The sequence below is a fragment of the Macrobrachium nipponense genome, chromosome 22, assembly GCF_015104395.2.
Source record: "Macrobrachium nipponense isolate FS-2020 chromosome 22, ASM1510439v2, whole genome shotgun sequence".
Taxonomy (NCBI): Eukaryota; Metazoa; Arthropoda; class Malacostraca; order Decapoda; family Palaemonidae; genus Macrobrachium; species Macrobrachium nipponense.
The window spans coordinates 41,476,806-41,497,367 of record NC_087213.1 but is presented as its reverse complement, the minus strand read 5'-3'; the positions used below and the strand labels follow the sequence as shown (position 1 = coordinate 41,497,367).

The window sequence follows — 20,562 nt, the reverse complement described above, 5'->3', positions numbered from 1 at the left end:
CGACGAAGCTAAAATCGACTCGCCAGAACATTCCTGGAATCCCTATGATGGTGGCTTGATAGCAATCTTGTAATATGCATGAGAAACTTTTAATAAAAAAAAAGGAATATGTTATCGTAAATGTTATTACACTAACATCGAAATTTCTACAAGGTAGCATGCTGTGGGAGCATTCGCAACTCGATGTTTGCATTTTCACAGCTGGGGTTGCATAGATAAAGTTTGTTTCATATTTGTAATTATTCGTCAAATAGGTATTTGTTATGAAGATATGTCAATAATATATAAGGTAAAAATGGTTTTATTACCTTTATTATAATTTTATTTCATAAAGTGAATCTTCATGTATGTTGGTGGTTAAGCTATAGTGCCAAGGCTAGCCTACTGATAAACATCTTAGAATTCAAGGTTTGATTTTTAGTATTGCAGTAGAAGACTACCCCCAATTTTAAGGGGTGCAATTTTAGGATCTAAACACTGCCTTATACGTGGAAATATAAGGTAGGTGTGTGTGTGTGTGTATTACATACATATGATATATATATATGATATATATATATATATATATATATATATAGATAGATATATATATATATATATATATATATATATATATATTAATATATTTTAGGTAATATAAAATGGTCCCCCGTATGTATTTGCAGGGGATACGTACCAGCCACCAGTGAATAGTTAGAACCCCTGTAAAAACAGCCTATTTTGTCACTTAAAACTCAAGAAAAACCCACTAACAATTATAATACTTGGTTTTTTAATAGTTTTATTCGCTGTACATTTCTCATAGAAATATACAGCGAATGTGCAAATTTTCCACGAATAACGCAGGGAAAACGTTCCCAAGAGAAATCTGCAATGTGTGAGTCCACAAATCCGGAGAACGTGAATACGGGGGGTCCACTGTGTGTGTGTGTGTGTGTGTGTGTGTGTGTGTGTGTGTGTGTGTGTGTGTGTAAATAAATATATATATATATATATATATATATATATATATATATATATATATATATATATATATATATATATATATATATATGACAGGTAAAAATGTTCTGTAACAACAGAATTCCATCTAATAAAAGGAGCCCATAAAAACACCAAAATGTAGAGAGAAAAGTACTATATTTCAGAGACTGCTGTCTCTTTCTTCAGGTATATGAATGAGAAAAGTTTACAGAAAAGGTGGTATTTATACCAAGAGATCCATCCACAAGTAAGCCAATTTAGGTCACCCCCCCCCTGATAATCTTCCTTTAATCTTCTTAAGCGTTGGTTGAATGAAAACTTCGTCGATGACATCTGAAATCCGCGCGCCTTTTGAGATGTTCATTACCTGCTTCTCTTTTATTAAGGCCGATTCCATCATTTGACTCTTGTACCGGCAGTTGCTTGCATAAATTACATGTGACAAATTCCAGTTTATTCTATGTTATGTTCATTTATATGGTTGAAAATAGCCGAGTTCTGTTGTCCATACCTAACTGACCGTTTGTGTTGTATTAATCTCTGGGGAAGTGATTTACCTGTAAATCCGATGTAAGATTGGTCACAGTCCTGGCATGGGATCTCATAGACCCCAGAGTCCTTGGGAGATGTCTTTTTTTGGACGTTAATCAGGGATTTGGCTAAGGTGTTTGGGTAGGAAATGCAAAAGGGTGTGGGTTACTCTCTTAATCGTCTCCTGGTGAGGAATTTTTATTTTATTGTTGGGTGTGTCTCTGGTCTTGTCTTTAGGGGGTCGGTAGAAAATTACGTTTGCTTTTTGAATGGCTTACTTGTGGACGGATCTCTTGGTATAAATACCACCTTTTCTGTAAACTTTTCTCATTCATATACCTGAAGAGAGAGACAGCAGTCTCTGAAATATAGTACTTTTCTCTCTACATTTTGGTGTTTTTATGGGCTCCTTTTATTAGATATATTATATCTATATATATATAAATATACTATATATATATAGATCTCATATAGAAATATATATATTATAATATATAATATATATATTATCTATATATTATATATATATTATATATATATATATATGCAGGCGGTCCTCGGGTTACGAGGGGGCGGGGGTTCGTGAGACGCGTCGTAAGCCGAAAATCGTCGTAAGCCGGAACATCGTCAAAAATCCTAAGAAAACCTTACTTTTAACCTTTGGGTGCATTGAAAACTATGTAAACTGCATTCTTACGGCATTTTTCATAAAAAAAAACCTTCAAATATTGATTATTTTGCATTTTTGGTGTCATTTCATCTCCCAATTGAGCGTTGTAGGCGTCGTAACCCTGGAAATAACGTCTACTGACAAGCGTCATAACCTCGGAACGTCGTAAGCGAGGGGACCGTCGTAACCCGGGGACTACCTGTATATTATATATTATAATATATATAAATAATTATAGAGTATATATATATATAGATATATATATATAATATTAGGTTATTCACGGGGAATGCGTACCAGACCCCCCCATGAATAGTTAGAACCTGCGAATATTTGAACCCCTATAAAAATGTTAAAAACAGCCTAGTATTTTGTTAGTTAAAACTCAAGAAAAACCCACTAGAAATTTTTATAATTGGTTTTTTTAAGTTTTATCAAAAAAAGTGCATTTTATAATGAAACTGATAAAAAAAACCCAGGAATTTGTGGATATTTCTCATAGAAAAATACCAGGAATGTGCGAATTTTCCTCGAATAATGCGGGGAAACGTTCCTGAGAAAAATCCACGAATGTGTGAGTCCGCGAATCCAGAGAACACAAATACGGAGGGTCCACTGTATATATAATATATAATATAATATAATATATATATATATACATATACACACACACATATCGGCACCGTAAAACCCCACAAGCCTAGCAATCCTCTTCATCTGATTATAAACCAAATCCCTACTCCGACTTACATCGCGAAGAGACTCAACGAACTCCTCACGCCATATATCCGACAAGTATTGTTTACAGTCGTCTACTGACTTTTACGTAAACTTGGAGGCTCCCCGTCTACAGGTATCATCGCCTCTCTTGACGTCGAGAGCCTCTTCCAGTCAACGAAATGATTGAGCACATCCTTGATAGAGTATAAAGATATGAGGAGACACAGGCTTTGAACATCCCCGAAGAAGCCCTAAAAGCCCTTCTTGAAATATGCACCATGGAGGCCCCATTCATAGCCCACAGAGGACACCTTTATTGCCTAATTGACGGCATGGCAATGGGATCCCCATCAGGGGTTCTATCTGCCAATTTCTACACGAGAGGCGTTGAAGAATGGGTTTACAAGAAGATCCCCTGCCCTTCTTAATACCATCATTACATAGATGACACCTTTATAAGAGTCAACAAAGAAGAGGATCTTGAAACTTGTCGAAAGGACTTTTCAAGAATGTTCTGTCCTTCGCTTCACATGTGAACGCAATCAACGATGCCCTACCCTTCTTGAACGTTTGGGCACAGCAGACTCCTACACGATATATCACCATGGTTTATAAAAAACCGCCGAACACAGGTCTATGCCTTAATGGGTTCAGTGAGTGCCCAGTCAGGTATAAAAGATCTGTGGTAGATGCCTTCACCCGTCGTGCCCTTACACACTGCTCCCGGTGGAGCGAAACCACGATGGAGATCGAAAGGTCCACACAAATCCTCATCAATAACAACTGCACAAATCGTACGGTCGAACGTCAAACAAGACTCCATAAATAACTGGCATCGGGAGAGCGACATAAACCAACAATGACCAAAGTGGAGCTATAAAAATATTTTATAAAAACTATATGCACCAAAAATATTTGGAAGATGAAAAGGCTATTTGGAAAATAAGTGAAAATGTCTCCCCTACTGCAGAAGGTGATAAAATTAGCCTCATAATTTATTATAAAAATAATGAAATCCAACCAACTGCTTCTTAAAAACAACCCAGCGCCCCCAGGAACATCTTTGAAGAGAAGGAGTGTCGTCTACAAATTCACATGCCTGGTGGAGGGATGGCACCACTACTATGTATGGATGACCACTCCCAGACTCTCTAAGTTTCTCTCCTGCCACCTTCAAGAAGGGGCCATCTTCAATCACTGCAGGAAAAAATATAACAGAAGACCAGAAAGAGCTGAGTTTATAATGAACGTATAAATTATTGACCAAACACCGGACCGAAGACGTCTCTATTCTCGAGGCACAGCATATTTAAGGAAAAAAGCAGACTGTCAACACAGTAAAAGAAAGAGAATTTCTCCTACCATCAAAAGAAGAAATAAGAGAAACCAACCGACTACATACACAACCGAGAGAGAGAGAGAGAGAGAGAGAGAGAGAGAGAGAGAGAGAGAGAGAGAGAGAGAGAGAGCAAGTGGATGACATGTCACCTGGACAGCTTATAATACCTATCACCCAGGTAGCAGGTATCCCAACCAACACCCAACCCCCACCAACAACCTTAGACGGACCTAGGAGATCTCAACGCCTCAGGAACAGATTTCGTCACCAACCAACGACCAATTAAAATCCCTGCTTACCACCTACCCATCGATTGTACACACCCTGCCTGCTAATATTAATAATAATAATCCACATAGCAAGCAATTGTTCATCACCTGCACCCGTTACTACCACAAAATGAAACATGAGTAGCAAAAGCCCTCCACAGGAACCCAATCCCAAGATCCCAGAAAAGGAACCAAGAAAACTTAGATGCCAAAGTAGTTCCAGGGTTCATGCAGAAAAAGTGTCCTACTGGAAACAGCGCACACACTGAGAAAAGTGATGGACTATTAAGGAGACAGGATGCAACCTGGAAACCCACACTATAAAAGCCACCCAGTTGAATAAGATGATTGTGGTGGACCCTAAAATAATAATAATAATTACAGTAGAACTCACTCCAAAGTGAATCTTTCATATAATAATGGCTTCAAAATGCTCAAAATAGCACCCTTGGGGGCTTACTGTGCCTCCCCAACAACCCCGATAGGTCCGATAGGTCTTGCTTTGCTTGCCACCCCACCCATACCATGAGTTCTAAATGTTTGCCCCCTCTGCCCCAATAAAATCTGAAATGATGCCACTGCTTCAATTATGAGAAAAAAATAGATGTACTTAGAAATAGCAGTCACTTGAATAGTTTTCACACTTAATTGTAAGCCATGTATTTTAAAGGTAATGTTATAACATGACTTGGAAATATTAAAAGTGTTTACAGGAGAGTTTAAGGTATATTCTGTTTAAAATAATACTTTAACGTTCATATGTGGTGTTTGAACTGTTAAAACGAGCAGTTATAAATGTTTTCAGAGGGGGGTCTTGTTTTTTAACTATTTAAATACAGTAATGCCCTGAACTTGCGCAAATCGATTGGCGCAAATTCACAGACACATGAACTTTTCATTGGAACCTACCTGTCATACATGAGTTTTTCAGACACGCGAACATTTGCAAATCAAGAAACCTTGCAAAACTGTTTAATTTTTTTATGTAGTAATTCATGTTTTCAAGCTTTTATGTGTATATTAAATGCTAATAATAAATAGTAAAAAAAAAAAATAATTCTCTCTCTTTTACCGAGATGAGAGAATTTTTATGGTACATGTATATGTTTATTTGTTTCCTATGATAAATAAATGATTTACCTAATACTAAATCAAACAAGTTCTTCAGACTCCACTCACCATACTGTCAAGGCATAGATGCCTCATTGGCAACCCAATGGAAGAATTTTCAGTAGCTGGCAGATGGTTGTTTGGCAGCCTAGTAGTGTCACATTACTTTCTTGGGTCTGATGGCTGTCTTCCTGTCTCCAAAAAATGAACCCTCAATGAGGACCTACATCTTATTTGTCATGAATAGGACACAGATGATGGGTATCAAGAGGTTCCTCATCTCTCAATATTGCCATACTGTCTATCTTACAGTATGACAAAGAAGTGACACTTGTCAACAATCCACCTCCCAAGGTTGCTTCATTGTGACAGGGAACTCCATGTCAAGGCAGATGGTGTCTTTGATCAAGTGGGTACTGTTTTAACCCTCCTTACAAGGGAGTACCATCAACTTCCTGTATGTCTAACCCTAGACAATCAGGCAATAGCAAAGAGATGCACTTCTACAGTAACAGAAAAAATGAAAGGCAAACAACCCTTTTTTTTTTTTCTTTTTTTTTCCATTGTCAGATACTGAAGGTGTTGAACAGACTGCTAACCTACAGAAGTACAGTAATACATTGGGTTACGAACCGATTAGTATACGAATTTTTTAACTTACGAAGTGACGCCCTCATTCTGGAATACGAATTTCGCTTGGAATACGAATGCGCGAATTTCCATCATGGGAGGCCGCCTGATTTGTTTACATCGGATGAGCGTGGGATCTGCGAACGCATTTTTTTCGGCCAAAACTTAACGCCTGCTTTGTTTACATCGGATGAGCGTGGGATCTGCGAACGCATTTTTTCGGCCGAAACTTAACGAGGGTCACGTGACTTCCTCCTACGCATCCCTTGACCCTTTTTAAACCATAACTCTTTCAATATCTCGCTGGCGGTAAGATTGAACGCATCTGTCCGTGATACGCTCTCAAATTTGCTTAGTGATTTGCGCACGTGTTGTGTTTCCGTGATAGTGCTTATACATTACTATTACCCAAATACTAAAGACAATGGCTCCCAAGATGACGAAGGCAAGCAGCAAGAAGGAAAGCATAAGAAAGAAGGAGATGATTACAGTCGAAATGAAGAAGGAAATTATCCAAATGCATGATAAAGGCGAGTGCGTGAAAGACATTGCAGCATTCTTCAAGCGGTCGCAATCAACGATCTGCACTATTTTGAAGAAAAAGGAAGAAATTAAAGCCAGTAAAGCATCAAAAGGTGTCACAGTATTGACGAAACAACGGCCTTATATTCTCGACGATGTAGAAAATTTGCTCATAGAAAAATATTTTTTCAAAATTGTGAAAGACAACATAGTGTTGCGTAAGCGTAAAATTAGGATCGTAGTGAACGGTGCTCTCTAGAGAAAGAACCAGAAAGTCTTCCACAAGTGTTTCACGGAGGGATTTCCCCCTTTCCCCCCCAAGCCCTAACCCTCTCCTCCTCACCCTTCCCCTCCTCCCGTCTCCGTCAAGCCAGCAGCCACACTCGCCAAAGGTAAAGTTCAGGTTTTACTGTGCATGCATATTAAATCTAGTGTTTATATTTAATTTCATTCTTCAATTTTATAATTTTATGTAATTCCTACACGAATTTTCAACCTTAGTGAACAAAAATAAATGGAAAAATATGAATTGAAATGGTTATTCATGGTCGGGTGGAACGCATTATTTGCTTTTTATAACATTCTTATGGGAAAATCCATTTGGGTTACGAATTTTTTAGGTTACGAAGCAGGTTCTGGAACGGATTAAATTCGTAACCCAAGGTATTACTGTACCGATCTAGTGGCTCAAATGAAGGACAATCTACCTCTTTCCTCCATTGCCCATGATACTAAAGGTGTTGAACAGACTGTTAACCTTCTATAGAACTACAAACCTAGTGGCCTTAGCCCTCCCGTCGCACGACCCGAGGAATGTGAAAAAAAAAAATCATTGTCTATATCGAATCTGGGTGTGATCAACCTGCAAGAGGCCAGCAGTCCACACACTACAATCATGTCAGAACCTGCATTCACCTTGCCTTTGTCCTTCCCCCTTTTCTGAGAATTGCTTGGGTCGAGCTCAACCCCCACACACCTTTAACATATGGGGGATTGAAAGGCTAAGTTATTAAGTAGTGATTTCCAGTCTAACACTATTGATACTGGTAGTTTTGTATTGTTGGAAACTGAATGGATGGTGTGTGTACCATATGCATGCCATTGGTTGTGGCTGAGATACCTTATATTGCCATTTGGTCCAATTTCCTTCGAATGCCAATTTCTCAGTTTTTGAATTTTTTTTTTGCAGTTCTCAAAAACAATGGCCAGCAGGCAGTATTCTCTGGGCATGAATGTCATCAACTTACTTCTAATGGAATTAGAAAGTGATGTTGATAATAATTTAGAGGTTCCTGACACCTCTATGGCAAACAACTCGTGTGTGTGAGAAAGGGTTGGAGGCGAAGCAGATGACCTTGAAATGACTACAAGACAAGAGGATGAGACAAAGGGGAGGGGAGAATAGTGGGTCTGTGCCTTTTCTGGTGACAGATTACATCAGCTTATGTCAATGAGAGAGAGAGAGAGAGAGAGGAGAGAGAGAGAGAGAGAGAGAGAGAGAGAGAGAGAGAGAGAGAGAGAGAGAGAGGAACAAATAACATTTCTGAGCTTTATCTTATGACAAAGCTTCCTAACTGCAATAATGGCTATAAACCCTCATATATTGTTATAATTAAAAAAAAGGAGCAATAGGTTCACCAGAGCAAATTCAATTTATAGTTTTGTTAGTGCAAGTCAGATAGTTCAGGTGGCAGATTTGGCAGTCGAAGTTGGTGTGGATTGTGGCCATTTTGTTTATATACCCAAAAGGTGAGTTGGCATATCTCTATATATTTTAGTTTTCTATAGAATTTTTGATCTGTTGGTATATTTTCCTGCATAAATATCATGCTTTATAATAGTTACAATGATTGTTATAAGAAATTTTCATGGTGATCCTAGGTCAAAAATTGACCTTTTAGAGTTTTGCCCATAATAAAGCAGTAAATTACATCTTAGTGCAGATCTTTTTACATAATTCCATTCTAAGATAATATGAGTTTATTCCATAAAAAAAATCACCCACTCCCTATTTCATTTAGGTACCACAAAAATTTGTGAAATTGGGACATTTTTTTTTTTTTTTTTTTTTGCCAAAAAAATTATCCTTTTTCTTCTCTTTTCAGATTTTGACCTCTATGGGTCCAACACCTTTTCTAGCAGTCATATTAAAGATTCCCTCAATTTGTGTGTGTGTGTGTGTGTGTGTACATATATATATAAATATATATATATATATATATATATATATATATATATATATATATATATATAGCTTTTGTATTTTTTGTAAATATTTTTGTAAATTATTTTTTATATATTTTTTAATATATTTGTAATAAATATTTAATTTGTAGATGGGTATGATTTATCTTTTCAGTAGTTTTTATCAATGTTTAAATTGATTTTAGAAAATAAAATGCAAAGTATTCTAGTAAAAATACAATGTTAGCAAATTTTTCTGGGCACTCGGGTCGAGCCCGACCCGCACGCACCTTTAACGGGGTACCAATATAGCGAAACCTATCCTGGGTTAATTTGGACCATAAGTCTGGTTCATTCCACTAAAATAATAGGCAAGGAAATCAATTTCCTTGATGTACACTGTTCAATCCTAGACAGTAAATGGAAAAGTCATCTAAGCATATCTCTCTGACCTTCGAGTGCAGATTTTCTAAACCTAATCTGTTATGATTATTATGCACCTAACATTGCTAGTTACCTGATGCAGAAACTAAGGATTTCTTTTATTTGACAATACCAGTTTATATATGACAAGTGTGATTAATTATGCTCACATACAAAGCCAGGTTGAAATTATAACAGAAACAGTTCAACAATATTTTTTCGGATCAGCCTGTGTTGCGGACATTCCCAAACGGTCCTTCTTTCTTACACCCCACCACTAATTGCCAAGACAGAGCAATTATGCTGCATCCCATCCTGTAATTCACCAAGGTGTCATACAGTTTACACACAGATGAGTTCTTTACATCTCCTCATTCACCATTAATACCTAAAGGGGATCCTGAATAAAGGAGGAGAAAAGATCCTTTAAGTACTTTACCATGAATTGTTTTTCATCTGGGTAGTTGGGATCCCTTTCCCAAGAGCTAGGACATTTTGTCACCTGTTAATTTTTTATATGCTCATTTGAAGGTGAAACTGTGACTAAGCTATCAAAAGACATGCTTTGATGTTGGCAAAACCTATTTTGGTAGCTGCTGAAAGTCCTAATACCCACCAAATCTCCTTAGTAAAAAGGTACAGGAATCTTTGGATATTTTCTTTCACAGACCTGGTGAGTATTATCAAGCCATGGCTGGCCTGTGCCATTGTTGCCACATCTGTGGAATAATGGGGAATCAAAGTCTTACATGTAGTCACCATGAGCAGAATAAAACTTTTCTTATGACAGCCTAGATCAGATATGAGAAAATTCTTGAAATTAGTTATCTGCCTTCTTAGAGACCCTGATAGAACCACAAGGGGAACTCCTCTAAGAACTCACAGCAGTTACCAAAATAAGGTTTTTCCTCTGTCAGAACCTGATTTCTACACTCTACATGCAATCTTCGGTCTATGATGGCTTGTCCTACAATGTTTTGTGGTCCCCATACTTCTTGTTTTAACTTTCCACGTCTGCGTCATGAATACGAACTTCACAAGGGAACCAGTTCATTAAGCTTGGTGGAAGAATACGTCGTCACCAAGCATTGCACTGAGGCTGGTGATTTGTTTACATTATGCTCATATGCTGCTTGGATTCTGTGCAGCACTTTTTCTTTCTTCTTTTTTTTCATTTTTTTTTTTTGGGGGGGGAGGGCAACTTTGTGGCCTTAATCATGCCTCCCACGGAGGCTTATAAGAAAAGGGAAGCCATCACTATGGAAGTTAAATTAAACATTATGAAATGCTCTGAAAAGGGTGAAACACCTACAAACATTGACTGTTTGACTGTAGCCACAATTATTAAAGTCAAAGATCACATTCTTGAACATGTGAAAGGATTGGCTCCCATGCACTCCACTGTGATTATGAATACATTACTGTATTTTCATATTTATAGCCATGTGTTTTACTCAATATATGTCTAAGAAATGTTTTGATATCCAAGATTAAGACTATACTAATGTGTTTAGCAAAGTAGGTGACGTAAGTGCTTATCTAAATGTTTCAACTTATATTTCCACTTAAGTAAAAAAAAAAAAAAAAAAAAAAAAAAAAAAAAAAAAAAAAAAAAAAAAAAAAAAAAAAAAAAAAAAAAAAAAAAAAAAAAAAAAAAAAAAAAAAAAAAAAAAAAAAAAAAGAAAAAAAAAAAAAAAAAAAAAAAAAAAAAAAAAAAAAAAAAAAAAAAAAAAAAAAAAAAAAAAAAAGGGGGGGGGGGGGGGGGGGGGGGGGGGGGGGGGGGGGGTGGGGGGGGGGGGGACATGTCATTGGGAACACATCTCTGTTGTGACCCAAGGACCTTATGGATTTAACATAAAATTTCAGGTTTCTCACTGACTCAACTTTGATTAGCTACATCAAATTAGTAATCAAACACTTAAAAAATTATGACCTTCAACTCCCTACATTCCATTGTTTGCTGATTAATCTCCACCAGTATTTTACTTTACTAAATGTGGCTTGTTAGGCCTTAGAATATGCAATGTAATAAAAATGAGATACAAATTCAATTGTACATACAATTTAATTATTGCTTTCTTTTTGTTTATATGTACAACATTCTGAATCTCATGGTATTCTGTTCAACCAATACTACAAGCAAGCAACATTAATTTGAATGCATAAAATCTAATACAGCTAACTAGAAACAATTAAAAATGCACTTACAATGTTTTGTAAAATTTAGATATAGATTTATAAAAAATTCAGTAGTATACAATATTATTAACTAACTTGATGCAGTTGATGATGCATTAATGGAGAATGATGCTGGGCAGCAGGCATTGTAGGTATAAACATAGGTGTGTAAGCATTGGCTGTCATGGGATTTGTTCCTGATCCAGCTAGGTTGAATGGTGGAGGTGTCCCAGTGTGGAAACCTTGTTTATCATAAGACTGAAAAGAAATTCCAGCATCACTATACAATTTTTAAAAAGTGCCATGGAAAATCTATTCCTTTTAATTAATTTTGTTAGAAATGAGATATTTTGTCTGCAAATTATTTTATATCTATAAGGACTTCATGAGAGGGACATCAAACTTCAAAAATCATAAATTCTAACAAGTTATTTTATTAGCTGTAACATCCTTCCTAAAAGAATTTACATACCCTTCCCATTTTCAGGTGATTTTTGTACCCTCCGAGGTCAGAACCTGAATTTGTAGCAGAACCTGTTGTTGCACCACCACCTTTAGTCTGGTTTTGTGAGGCTGTTCCATATCCAGTTTTGAAATCTTGAGTCTGCAACATAAAAAACAGCAATCCTTGACTTCTACACATGTCTTGAACATTATAAAACTGAACAATTCATTACATTAATTCCTCAATTATCCAATTTGCCATATCTCCAACACACCTGTACCAAGGGCTCATATATAATATATATATATATATAATTGGTACTCCTTTCATTTTTCCATATTATTAATATATATATATATATATATATATATATATATATATATTATATATATATATATATATATATATATATATATATAGATATATATATTATATATCTATATATATATATATATATATATATATATATATATATATATATATATATATATATAATATATATATAATATATATATATATTTTATATATATATTAGCCAAGGCCACAAGAAAAATTAAAGGAGTACCAAGCGCATTTGTCACTTCAACACATTTCCGAGATATAATCATTTCAACTTGAAAATGTGTTGAAATAACAAAAATGCGCTTTGGCCTTGGCTATAAATATTGTCACAAGCTATTTAGTGACATGTGCATGCATATATATATATATATATATAACATAATATTATATATATATATATATATATATATATATATATATATATATATATATATATATATATATATATATACTCACACACACACACACACATATATATATATATACACACACACACATATACAGGAAGTCCCTGGGTTACAACGGGTTCGGCTTATGACTTTCCGAGGTTAAGGCGCTTTTCAATTAATTCATCAGAAATTATCTCCAGGGTTAGGACGCCTACAATGCTGAACTGGCAGAAGAAATGTGACACCAAAAATGCAAAATAATCAATAATTGAAGGTTTTTGGGATGAAAAATGCAATAAGAATGCAGTTTATAGTTTTTAATGCACCCAACGCATTAAAAGTAAGGTTTTCTTAGGATTTTTTTCTGTGTTCCAGCTTTTGATGATTTTCAGGTTACAATACGGCTCAAGAACAGAACCCCCGGCGTAACCCAGGGACTACCTGTATATATATATGTGTATATACATAGACAAAACTTTTGAAAAAACTGCTCTCTGATGGTTGCCAATGCTATGCAACCTCACAAAATGTTGGTAACACTGTTTAGAATCAATGGGAGAGGGGGGAGGTGGATGGCTGGGTACCATGGGAGGGGGGGGGGGTTAGTATGGAGAGGGTGAGCGAGAACAATAACCGAGGTATGTTTACATCAAGGTTGAAGTACAGTAACACCAACTCCTTTACTTTACTTTTCATTTATATATTTTATGCTACAATATTCTAGTTGATAATTTTGCTGTATTTTCTAATTGTTATTTTTCAAACTAAAAATATATGTAATTACATGGATAGAGTACATACATATGCACACACTCATTTCATGGCCTGATTGGTTTTGTCTTGCCTACATATGAAATTTGCATCTTAAATATTTTTTTGGTAATTAGAAATGAAGTATCAATAGTCATAAAACATTCTCTTGTGTACTGTCATGATATGTGTGATAATCATACTTAATAGTCAACTAAACTTACAATGAAATATGGTACAGTAAATCAAGCAAAGCAAAAAACAGATGGTAACACACATTCATATGCACACACTAATTCAATAGTGTAGTGAGCTTCCTGGAGTTGGTTTAGTTGCATGTTTTTATGTTTGTGATAAAGTAATTCATATCCCTCAATATTTAATTGATGAAACAACAAAATTAAACCTTTAAGGAGCATAGAAGTTTTGGAGTGCTGTGTAGAGGGGGCACAAGTACCACTGATGCTGATAGTGGCACATTCAAATGCTTTTTCTGGAAGTGTTCAAAGCTCGATGGAATTACAAAATGTGCCATGGCCCGAAAGTTTATCCTAATACAACAACAACAGCAACAACAACAACACACACACACTCCTTTACTATTTTATCTATAATTTATGCATATGGTATGTAAGTAAACACACTCATTAATTCCTATAACTTTTTAGTATTCTTCTGAAAATGAATTTGCTTTGAACATTCATTAAGAAATGCCATACGTACTAAAGATATTAACACAGGGTATTGTTATGTAATGCACAAACTGTAAATTACAAATGGAATGAATTTCACTTTTGGTACATTGTACTAAGCTAGGCTTTCAAACAGGTTCGCCAAACTTATGGCTTATGTAACAATTATTAACCAATTTATAATCAACAACCACTTACCAAATAACTAACACAAAATCTAGTAATATGTAAACAAACAAATGGGGAAATAGCTGTTTTGAGATTTTGAGGGATTTTATTATAACCAAGTATGTTGGTTTACTTTTGTATACCTGTTTTACATTTATGTACAAACATGAAAATAACTTCACTAACATTCCTTTTAGCAACATAAACCTTTTTCTCGCAATTCTTTCACTAGAAGGCTCAATCAGCCGATCTGAGAACGTAAACATTACAAATGGCAGGATGATAATTTTTTTATACATATTACAATGATGACATAAAGATAGTAACACAGTAATGGATTCTGTAAGTAAAATAACAGTTTTAATACCATTACTACTTTTATATTAAATACAGCTGTAATACCCTATTTGACTTATGCAAATAGATACTGCAAGTGTAACATCTGGGCTAGCCTAGGTCAATATTGCACGCATATGTTAACTCTGTTGAGAATTTTTGTGTACGACGTTGCACTTTGCGCTCGTCATTTATTTGAGGTTTATGTTTATGTTGTGAGCGGGAAGGGGAAGCGAACTGGAATGATGTAAGCACTTGTCTGCCTTTGATTTATCCTGCCACACCGGTCGTCTACACTATCAAAAAATGGTAGCAGCGTGGGGTTGTGGCAGGAAAGAGGAGATTAACAAGTCCTAGTTTGGAAGATAGGACGTTGTAAACATGAGTAGCGACAGCGAATGTGGCGGTAGGCTGGTGTTGCCAGTTTTCAGTGCTGATAAGGGCTATGACCGCTGGGAACGAGAGCTAAAAGCATGGCACCTTGTCTGTCATAAGCATCAAGAAAAAGAAACAGGCAGTGGTTGTTGCCCTGTCATTCCCAGAAGGAAGCGAAGTAAGGAGCAAGATTTTTGAGGATGTGGATATTGATAAGTTGGCAACTGAAGATGGAATAAATGTTTTGCTAAAGCACTTGGACAAGTGGTACAAGAGGGATGAGATGTCAGCAGTGTATGAGGCATGGACAAGGTTTGACAGCTACAAAAAGGAGAAGGAACATATGGAGTACATTTTGGAATTTGTGAAGAGAAGTACAGTTCTGGAGAGGTACAAAGCAAGTATATACTAAAATGAATATTAGCATTTAAGTTACTAGACAGTGCAGGGCTAAAGGTTAAAGATAAACAAATAGTGTTGACAGCAGTGTCTTTTTGTGAAACATAAATTATTTGATTCCATGCAGCAAGTCCTTAGGAAATTTTTTGGTAGTCAGAAAGTGTTATCATTGGCTGCAGTGTCAAACAGGAGTGAGAGCGAGACCCTGCTGTGGTGTAGCATGAAGGAGGTAAATGTCATTACACATGAAGAGGACAGGGAAGGTTTAGAGGTAGAGGAAGAGGAAGCATAGCGAACATAAGTGAAACAAATAGGCACAGAAACTCAGTTGACATATATGGTAAGGTTAGGAAATGTTATTTATGTAGATCAGAGTACCACCTGTCTCCAACATGTCCTGTTTCCATGCCTGTATTATCATGTAACGTTCTCTTCTCTTTTCTAGACTACATAATTTTTAAAATTGTAGTCTTTCCCAGTTGTCAAGGTCCTTAACTTCTTCTATTCTAGCTGTAAAGGACCTTAGTACACTCTCTATTTGTGCAATATCCTTTTGGTAGTGTGGGTACCATACCATATTGCAATATTCAAGTGGACTACAAACATACGTTTTAAAAAGCATAATCATGTGTCCAGCTTTTTTGCTTAGAAATGTCATAACACTCCCATTTTTGCTTTGCATTTTGCCAATAGTATTGCTATTTGATCACTGCATTAACATGTTCCTATTCAACATCACACCAAGGTCTTTAAAAGCTTCCTTATTTGTGATTGTCTCATTATTAAGTCCCCTATATGCATATAGCATTCCTTCTTTATCTCTATAATTTATTGATTCAAAATTTATCAGTTAAATACCATCCTATTTACCTCTGCCCCTTCATATATTTTGTTTAGACCTCTTTTGTAGCGAATTCCTATCTTCATCACAATCTGATTTCTCATTTGCAATCACTAAATGTTTTCTGTTTTGCAAAAATTCTTTTATCCATCTTCCTACTTTGTCCACAACATTATGCTTTCTAATTTTATTCGCTAATATATTATGGTCTACCTAGTCAAAAGCTTTGCAAAGTCTAAGTAAACCACATCTGTTTCTTTTTCATTTATAATATTTTCATATATGTTCTCACAGTGGACTAACAGTTGGGTTTGTGTACTTTTTGCGGGTACAAAACCATGTTGTCCTATATTAAACAAATTATTTTTCATCAAATGTTTCATTATACTTTTCTTTATTACCCTTTCATAATAAGTGATGTCAGACACAGGCCTCTAGCCTTGATCCACTTTTGAAAGTAGGGGTAATATATGCCAATTTATGTTCATCATAAATCTCGTCTGTCTACACTTTGCCTTAATAACATTGCGAGGGGCTTTGAGTTAGAATTAACTACTTTCTTTAACAAAATGGCAGGGATGCCATCTGGTTCGACTGCTGATCCATTTTTAATTTCATTAATAGCCTGCACAATATCGGCTTCATTAATATCTATGTCCAATAAATATTCACTATTTTCGTCCCTTATTTCTGTATCATTATCTTCATTATCAATTCTAGGTGTAAATTCTCTCTTATATCTTTCTGCTAATATGTTGCACATTTCCTTTTTTTCATTCGTTAATCACCCTTCATTTCTTAAGAGGGCCTATTTCTACTCTTCTTTTATTCATCTTTTTTGCATATGAGTGCAATATTTTGGGGTTTTGCTTGATATTTTTTAGTGTGTTTTTCTCTTGATATTTTTTAGTGTGTTTTTCTAAGTCCCGTTATTCATTTTCTTTTGATCGCATAACCTTTTGTTTTGCATTTTTTATCTTACTTTTTAGTTCCATCACTTTCTATACATCCCCTTTTTTTATTTACAAGACCTATTTTCCCCTTTCTGATTTTCTGGAACAAGATCCTTCTGTCTCTTGGTATGCATGACTGATGTTTACTTTTCTTCTTCAGTATGTATTTATCCACTATTTTCTCTAATATTTCATATAATATATCCATATTTACCTGTATATCACCAATACGAATATGTTATCCCAATCTTTGTTTTAATTCTTCATTTATTTCTGATTATTTTATATCCTTACTGTGGAAATTGTATTTTCCATATCTTTCCCAATTTTCATCTCTTATTTCTATTTTCACTTCCTTTGGAATGAACTGTTAATTCTATGACATTATGGTCTGAAATACTCGCATTATAAACTATTATTTCTTTAACATAATTCACCTTGTTTCACAAATACTAGGTCTAAAGTATTTTTCTTTCTTGTTGGCAGGTGATTTATTTGTTGAAAGTTGTATTCTAGTAGCATATCTAATAGCTTTTCGAATTACCTCTTATCTTCTGCACTACTATTACTCTCTTTTTATATGTATAAATACAACCACTATCTTCTATTCGTTCTTTCCAATCTACGAAAGGAAAGTTAATGTCTCCAGATAGGAGAATAGTCTAGTCTTTGTGATTTCTACATATATCATCCATTTTTCTATTGTGTCAAACTCTAAAGTATTAGGTGGTCTACATAAATTACTATGTTATTAATTTTTCAGATTTAAATTCTACAGCTATTAATTCACATTGTGAGTTACTATATTTCTCATATATTTTTCCTTCTTTTACATCTCTCCCATATACTATTGCGGTTCCCCCTTGATTCCTATTTTTTCTATCTGATCGTCTCTCCCGTATATTGCAGTTCCCCCTTGATTCCTATTTTCTCTATCTGATCTATAAGTTTGGAACCCCTTTATCTGATCACCACTACCAGTCTCTTGGGAATACCAGGTTTCACTTATTCTCACCATTCTCACCAGACGCCAGGTAGGCCTCCAGGCCTGTCAGTCGTCCTGCTTCAGGAACAGTCTCCATTCTTGGCGATCATCATAGAGCCTCATCTCATCAACTTCCCGCAAACTAGAGCCTCTCCTCTCTACTCCTCTCTCTATGTTTTGTAGCCATCTCATTTTTGGTCTTCCTACCGGTCTCCTTCCTTCCGGTGTCCATTCCAAAAACCTTATAGGATATCGCTCCTCCTCCATTCTTTTGGTGTGTCCAAACCATCTAAGCTGTCCTCTCTCCACAAAATCTAGTATCCCCTCCACTCCCAGTTCTCTTCTAATGTCTTCATTTCACTTATATTCATTATATCTATTTTTTTCCAGTTTGGGTTACTTCTAGTAACTCTATTTTTCTTTTAGAGTTACTCGTACTAAACACTGCGTGTTCATCAATATGATGGTTTTCATGTTATCCCTTTCACTTAATATGGGTAACAATAAGGATTTTCCCATGGCTCTTTCCTGTTCTGGTATGTTGTTTTTTTCCTTCATTTCCAGAGATTCTGACATTAAAAAATCAAACTTTTCCAATATATTTGATCTCCCTTCATCATAATTGTTCATTTTGCGTATGAATCTGCAATTTTCTCTGTATCTGCACCATATATACAGTGCTTATCTCTTGCACTGTATCTTGGAGCTGATGCTTGCATTCTCAATGCTGACATTCCGTAGCGTGGCTATGGCTTGTTTTTTTCCTTCACCTCATGTTCTTTGTTCCTTTTTTTTATTTGTTTCTCTTTTTTATTTTGGATTTTATTATCTAATTGATTTTGACTCATGGCCACAGGGTGCATATACATTTTTTTGTTGAACTTACATCCTTTTCCTTCTTTTGATTTGTTGCATATTTTGGATGTAGATCTCTGCATTCATCCTCATAGCCATCTAGGTATATGCACATTTACCATAAATCCCATAATTGTGACATACCTTGGGATGTTGTAGTAACATCTTTCACCGAATCTGTAATTCCCTCTTTCCAAAAAGGTGCAGACTGTCTTTATTTTCTTTTTTTTTCTTGCTCTTTCCCATCAGTATGAAGATCTAGGTAGAGCCTCGTCAGGATTTTATTTTGTGTTGTCATGTCCTAATTTATTTCATCATTTGTACAGGCGGCCCTCGGTTAGCAGCAGGGGTTCTGTTCCTGGCTGCCGACGCAAAGTGATTTTCGATGCTAAGCGATTGTAAAGCCTACGGCCGCCACACCACCTTTTTTCGAAATTCTAGACCAGTTAACGGCGCCCTTGACCAGTCAACAGCGCTGTAATCCCGCAATGGCGCAATATGTAAAATTATATTTATGCAGTATAGTACTATAGAATTTACAATATAGTGTTAAAAATACTGTAAAGTTAAAAAAGCCTACCTTTAATCCTTTGGGTGTCTAGAGTATGTAAAGATATAAGATTTTATAGTGTACAGGTAGCTGTAGTGTTCAAGTTACGATAATTTGCCTTGCGATAATCCGATTTTGAGAGACCAAATTATACAATAGCTTAACTTTATCCCATCTTCTAGTTACATAAATTCAAAAACAGCAAAAGAGAATGATGAAAGTATGGTTTTAACGTTATACTTGTTGCATAAACATGTACAGCTAAGAACAACCGAACAAGAAAAAACTTTTTTTTTTTTTTATTCCTAACTACAACCGAATTGGATAACATCAGTTTGGCTCTTATTTCAATCATCGTACTATAGTACACTATTACCGTAGTTGCTATAAATGACATTATGTAGAATAGAACTGAGATATCTTAATGTAATAACTTTATTCGCAATAGATTAAAGATCAATAGGGAAATATACTGTCAAATTTAAACCTAGTTATAACTGAAGCTGAGAAAACTGTTCAAGCTGCTAATGACTATTATCGTGCATCAGCAACAAGGATAAAACTAGTAAACGTATGTCATCAACACAACCGTAGAAAAAATTGAGATAAAATCATTTTAATCAAAACTACTGTGCTTGAAAGAACACATTTTACTGTTGGTTTCACGCCGATATAAGATAAATAACGTAAAGTTTGTATTACGATGATATAAATGTAAATTGTGAACGGAATCATGTAATTTTTTTTTTTTATGCAATATCCATCCCGCCAACGTAATCTGTTAACAAAAAAAAAAAAAAAAAGTTCACAATCACAACGAGACCTATTCAATTAATATTTCCGCCTAAAAACATGTCATATAAGGAAAAATATCCATGTCTCATATAAGTCAAGTATCTAGATATTTGTTTATGCTAACTAG

General features: G+C 35.3%; 1 protein-coding gene across 6 annotated transcripts in view; it reads right to left on the bottom strand.

Moving 5' to 3' along the window:
• Positions 1-20,562, bottom strand: part of LOC135198611 (protein lingerer-like) — a 270,401-nt gene that overhangs the window by 5,545 nt on the left and 244,294 nt on the right. For all 6 annotated transcript variants that reach the window (XM_064226351.1, XM_064226354.1, XM_064226352.1 and 3 more), the window contains 2 exons: positions 12,033-12,164; positions 11,657-11,818 (listed from right to left, as the gene is read on the bottom strand). In XM_064226351.1, the coding sequence (XP_064082421.1) occupies positions 11,657-11,818; positions 12,033-12,164 (294 nt within the window). The remainder of the gene's footprint in view (positions 1-11,656; positions 11,819-12,032; positions 12,165-20,562) is intronic.